The 6,546-nt window shown below is 44.8% G+C and overlaps 1 protein-coding gene across 1 annotated transcript; it reads left to right on the forward strand.

Annotated features, from left to right (window-relative positions):
- The first annotated feature begins 17 nt into the window (after nucleotides 1-17).
- On the forward strand, nucleotides 18-5,540 carry LOC110531432 (ras-like protein family member 11A-like). The gene is made up of 5 exons (XM_036987297.2): nucleotides 18-1,029; nucleotides 1,767-1,823; nucleotides 2,025-2,107; nucleotides 3,061-3,231; nucleotides 3,400-5,540. The coding sequence occupies exons 1-5, from the start codon at nucleotides 879-881 to the stop codon at nucleotides 3,700-3,702; spliced, it is 765 nt and encodes a 254-aa protein (XP_036843192.2). The 5' UTR covers nucleotides 18-878; the 3' UTR covers nucleotides 3,703-5,540.
- Nucleotides 5,541-6,546: the final 1,006 nt, after the last annotated feature.

Here is a 6,546-nt window from a genome sequence, read left to right on the forward strand (position 1 = left end):
CGTGCACTGCTCCCCAGACGTACACCGTTCACTCATAGGCCAGTTTCTGGGCTCAGCAATTAGGAGGCGAGACCGGGGCTGGCAGATTAAAGTGGATGGATTATAATTGACCGGTCGTCGGGCAAATAATAAATTATAGCAAAACTAAATTGTAGTTTAGCCTACCACTGCATGGTCACAAAGAACAGAGGCAAACCGTCAAATATGTGGAAATGGTTGAACTAAATTACTCTGTAGGCATATTTCTTAAAATAGTTTGTGTTTAGCCTTCAATTCCAACAATTGATTCAGTTTACTCATTGAATCCTATTTGACTGTCTTGAAATGTAGGCTAATAATTTTGGGGAAAGACCCCCCAAAATGATATCATATGCACCATTATGCTTGCCTATCCTAAACAGATAAAATGGCCAGATGCTAACAGGTCAGCGATTTGTAGGGGTTGTGCTGTCAGCAAATCTGCTAGGCTACTCATTCACGCCCCGTTCTCGCTCATCCCACTCCGGTTTGTCTGACTCTTCTCTCTCTTGACTAACAATTGCTCGGGAAGTGGCGGGATTGACTTGTCTGCCCTTCACCGTGCTCTGTCTCTATTTATCCTATGTGAAATAACGGTTCCAAGGATACAATCTACAATCGGATAGCCTAACGGTCTAGGATCGGGCGCCAAAAGAAACTTGATTAGGTCCATTTGTTTAGCAAGGGATCTTCAAACGGTATGCAGGATTGTTTCGAAGTAGCAGCCAGAGGAGACGATTATAATTTCTGTTCTTATCGAGATCGGGTGTATCGAGAGACAGTGGAATATTTTAGCAGTTGGGGGGGACGAGGAGACAGAGGAACGTCATTCGCAGACTGGACTCACAAGGGGCTTCTAAATGCGTCTTCTTGTCGACCTACCGAGAACAATGAATAGTGGTTCTAGCAACTTTCTGCTAGTTCCAATACCGGAGTATCCCGTTCTAGACTGCGTGCCCAACAAAAACGTTAAGATTGTGGTTTTGGGAGCGAGCAACGTCGGGAAAACAGGTAGGGAACATGGTTAATAACTTTTTGAGAAGTGCGCTAAACGAGAATCCATGTGAAAGTGTGTGTGTACATACATTTCGTTTATCAATTTTAGACCTTTAAGTAATTTTCCTATGCGAATAGAGAATGAAGGCTAGAATGAAAATAATTAATTTGCATTAGTTTGTCAAAAGGATTGGCTACAAATCCATTTATGCAGACTATCAATGTCGATTTTTAATCAAGTTGTACCTATTCACATTTCCACCTAACACTTCGATCAGGGGTGTGAAACTCATTCCATGGAGGGCCTGTTGTCTGCGGGTGTTTTTTCTTTTCAATTAAAAACAAGACAACCAGGTGAGGGGAGTTCTTTAGAAATTAGTGACCTTAATTCATCAATCAAGTACAAGGGAGGAGCAAAAACCCGCGGACACTGCCCTCCATGGAATGAGTTTGACACATGTGACTTAGATATTGTATTAGGCTATGCCTGTACTCTGTAGGATTGGAGTGTCGCCAGCGATTCCCTATATAATGCACTACAATTCATCAGGGCCCATAGTGCACTACTTTTAACTAAACCCCTATGTAGGAAATAGGGTCAAATTTGTGTCTGGATGCAGACAGACTGATGGGAAGCTTGTCTCTCCCACCTAAGGAGCAGGCCATGTCAACAATGAAAGATATGTAGCCTGCAGTATTATTCTCAAGGAATTACTCAATGGAGACTATTCATCTCGTTGTTTCATTCACAGCTTTGATCGTCAGGTTTCTGACCAAGAGGTTCATTGGGGACTATGAGGCAAACACAGGTAGGATTTGTATCATTCTCACAGTGCACACTCATATAATATCTGTCATTTCACATTGTAAAAATGTAGCCAAACACTAGTTTACTATAGCCTCCTGTGTTTAAAAACAACCAGTCAGTACAAGGCATCCTAATGTGTTGCGTCATCATTCATTTGTTGCATGTCTACCCATCATGCGTGTTGCTAATCTCTGTTTTCCAGGGGCCCTTTACTCCAGAAAGATAAATCTAGATGGAGAACAGGTCTCACTACAGGTTCAGGACACACCCTGTGTCTCTCTACAGGTTGGTCTCCTTAAACACACAATGATGTGTCCCAAAATGGCACCCGATTCTCTATACAGTGCACTACTTTTCACCATATCCTTATGTGCACTGGTCAGAAGAAGTGCACTACATTGCGATTTAAGGTGTCATTTGGAACACCCCGGTGTCTCTCGTCTAAAGGTAACCACTGCTCCTCGCTACAGCCTAGGGGTCTATCTAACCCGACGTGGGGTCAAATACTTTAAATGACATGCTAAGTCTCCCTTGGGATAGAGGTCGTCTAACCTCTTTCTGGATGTAATCACACAGACCGCACTTTGACTATTCCATTGTATTGGTTCAGTCGTAAAAAGTATTGGACATACAGTAGCCTATGTGTGTATTTGACCCAGATCTGGATATAACGAGTGGAAACATCTCCTCACTTAGCAGTCTTCATTATCAGTAAGAATATATCATGTTACAGTAGACCAGGGCCCCTATAAAGCCTCTGAATATAGTGCTGATCTAGGATCAGTTACGCCCTTTTAGATCACAATGAATGAGATTTATATGGACAGGTTAGGACCTGATCAGCACTCCTATTTTGAGACCCTTTGTGGACATGAGCCTACATCCAGTATCAGGGCATATCCCAGTCATTTCTCTCTACTCTAGTGATTGTGATGAGTTCAGTGGCTCCCTGAGGGAGTCTCCCATTCATTCATCAAACTCACTTTGAAAACTAACCGCCTGTTCAAAGGCCTGGTTTTGTAAACAAAACTACAATCTGAGGTAAAGAGGGCGTTCTGTCTGTGTTCTCCATGATCTCAGAGTAACAACCACACGCAGGCTTCTCATAATAACACTAATAAATAGGCTAGTGTAGGAGGGCAGACATCACTGTCTACATCAGTCTGTACCAGTGGGTTTTGAGTATTAGAGACAGACAGATGTGGCATGCTCTATTCCCCCCCCCCCCCCCCCCCCAGGACGATGCAGAGGGACTATATTGTCAGGAGCAGATCAACAGGTCTATCTACTGGGCGGATGGATACGTCCTGGTGTTCTCCATCACCGACCACAGCAGTTATAGAACCATACAGCCTCTCTACCAGCACGTCAGACGCATCCACCCTGCAGGGAACATACCTGTCATACTGGTGGGTTTGACTGTTATATTACGAGAGCTTGATGTTTTTATTATTATTTAAGTCTCCAGGTATGTCCTTCTCTTACTGGTGTCTAAATAGATAACCTTTTATTTTATCAGGAAGTAATTCTGGACGTCGCCTTAACATTTCTCTAATCCTTCTCTTCTCTCCTCCCAGGTGGGCAACAAGAGCGACCTCCTCCGTGCCCGCCAGGTGCCGGCTGACGAGGGCGAGACGTTGGCAGCCTCTCTGGGTGGGCCGTACTTTGAGGCGTCTGCCAGGGAGAACCACGAGGGGGTCCACGCCGCCTTCCTGCACCTCTGTGGCGAGGTGAGCCGGGCGCTGGGCGGGGGTAACGGGGAGAAAAGGAGAGGGGGGCTGCACCTGGCCCGGCCCAAGTCCCCCAACATGCAGGAGCTGAAGAGGAGGTTTCGACAGGTGCTGTCCTCTAAGGGAAAGTCTTCTACTAACACCTTGTGATGACAATGGGGGGAAAAATTATTCTTTTTTTTTGGTTCTGGTTTTGGAATTAGAATTCTGATTGAGCCCAGTTGACTCTCCTGTGATGTCGTTGTATGATAATGAATGGAACACTTTTTTTCAAATGGAGCATTTCGTTGGAACAGTGAGAAGAGGGAAACAACGGATATTGTATTTATTTGGAATGGAACATTAAGATAAAGAGGTTCCCCTTGTGGAAGGAATGGCAAAGAGACAGCAAGGCCCAATACTACCAACACATACCATTCTGACAGTCTGACCAATGGTGAGAGAGGAGCCTGAAATACTGACTTTGACTGACAGGCCTAACGGACCAATCATAGGCTACTCTGAGATCTGCTATTCGATCTGAGCTGTCACGCACTAGCCTACTCTTCTTGCTTCTGATACATTTGTATTGAATGAATGTCATCTGAAAATGTACTGTACCCAGAAGCAAAACAAACCGATGTTCTGCACCCCAATGGCACCCTATTCCCAATTTAGTGCACTACTTTCAACCAGGGCACTATGTAGGGAGTTGGGTGCGTTTGAGAAGCAACTAATATATTTTCAAAATGAAAAACATGGATAATCAAATGTTTATTTAGCATGTCCTGTGACATTTTAAATATGATCTGTTTTTTAGCTGACTCTTTTATCCAAAGAGACTTACAGTCATGCGTACATACATTTTTACTTATGGGTGGTCCCGGGAATCAAACCCACAACCCTGGCATTACAAGCACCATGCTCTACCTGCTGGGCTACAGAGGACCATCCTGGTCTGTACTTATCTGAACCAACCTGATTCCCTCTGAACAGTCTCTAACCACAGATCTAGGATCAGTTTACCCTACCATTAGCACTAGCATGAACATAGATCAGAGCTTATAGGGGGAACTTCAGCCAAACTACTGTCAGGCCTAGGGTTACTGCTTGCAAATGTCTGCTAACTTTTCCTACATTTCTGGGTTTACCAGAAATCCCGGTTGGAACTTTCCTGGAATCAGGAGGGAATAAGCAGGATTTCTGGAAAACCAGGGGTATTTGGGGGGGGAAATTACTGTAATTTTGCCACCCTAGTCAGGACCCTTTAGCGCAACATGTACACAGGCTCCATTTTGGACGGATATATATTTTTAATAAGAAACCAGAGAGGAAGGAGACATGGGCTTGTGTTCCAAATGGCACCCTATTTCCTATATAGTGCACTACCCACAGGGCTCTGGTCAAATGTAGTGCACTATATCGAGAGCCATTTGGGACTGACCCATTGGAGAGACATGTCAAATTGGAGTTCTCATGACCTTTCACCTCTATCTGCTGTGTCAGAGTTTTGTGGAACACACCAGAGGTTAGGGAGCGCTCAGTTCCCCCAGACTCGCACGGATACACACAAGAACGCCTGGGGCACAGGGTCAGGGTTAGGGTTACTGGGGCACAGGGTTCCGATAACGACACATTCCTCAGCATCTGGAATTGGTTTCTGTGAATCTGGTCGTTGCCCCCAACCACCTCCATAGAGAGACAAACACCACAAACTTTTAACCTCTGGCCTTTGACCTATAAAATTAATCAGTCTCATTGTGTGCCAGTAGAAGGATTCATTTCGCTATAGTGGCTGTCGTTTTGCTGGGTCATGTTCATTAGGGACAAAATGGACTTAAACAAGGAGGGACTACCTGGACTTGTTCTATAAGAAACACTTTTATTTTGTTCTCTGCAAAGTGTTCTAAGCCGTTTTGCTGTGATTGCTCTATTTAACACGACCAAGATGTTTGAGATGTAGTTTATAAATGCTAATAAAGAAATTTGAACTGGTTTGACGTCAAAAATGAGAGAGAAGTAATTGACCTCATTCTTCAACCATTTTAATTTCCTTCTCTTCCTGTCTCTCAGCAACACACACACACATACACACAGCCATTATAAAGACCCTCTTCCGGTATGCCCCTGGCACCGGAGCCCTCATTCCAGCTATCCTCCCAGAGCCAACAGTCAGCCCCCACTGTAATACCACAGCGTGACTTACCAACCAATAATGACACATATGTTACAAATAGTAACAGAAACACTTAATATTTAAGCTTTTATCCCAAAATGGCACAATATTCCATATATAGTGCACTAACTACTATGGGCCCAGGTGGTCAAAAGTAACGCACTATATCCAGAATAAGCTCTGTTCAAAGTAGTGCACTATGTAGGAAATAGGATGCCATTTGGGATGCATGCTTACCATTATTTCCCTCCAAGTGTGTCTGAATACCTACCAGATGAGCCAGACAGTAGCAACATGGCCCGGCCCACCATAGAAGAAGAGCTCTGACAGTAGCAACATGGCCCCGGCCCAGCATAGAAGAAGAGCTCTGACAGTAGCAACATGTACCCATCCCACCACAGAAGAGCTCTGACAGTAGCAACATGTACCCAGCCCACCACAGAAGAGCTCTGACAGTAGCAACATGTACCCATCCCACCATAGAAGAAGAGCTCTGACAGTAGCAACATGTACCCAGCCCACCATAGAAGAGCTCTGACAGTAGCAACATGTACCCAGCCCACCATAGAAGAAGAGCTCTGACAGTAGCAACATGTACCCAGCCCACCATAGAAGAAGAGCTCTGACAGTAGCAACATGTACCCAGCCCACCATAGAAGAAGAGCTCTGACAGTAGCAACATGTACCCAGCCCACCATAGAAGAAGAGCTCTGACAGTAGCAACATGTACCCAGCCCACCACAGAAGAGCTCTGACAGTAGCAACATGTACCCATCCCACCATAGAAGAAGAGCTCTGACAGTAGCAACATGTACCCAGCCCACCACAGAAGAAGAGCT

The sequence above is a fragment of the Oncorhynchus mykiss genome, chromosome 9 (genome assembly GCF_057628025.1).
Source record: "Oncorhynchus mykiss isolate SJ-2025 chromosome 9, ASM5762802v1, whole genome shotgun sequence".
Classification (NCBI taxonomy): Eukaryota; Metazoa; Chordata; class Actinopteri; order Salmoniformes; family Salmonidae; genus Oncorhynchus; species Oncorhynchus mykiss.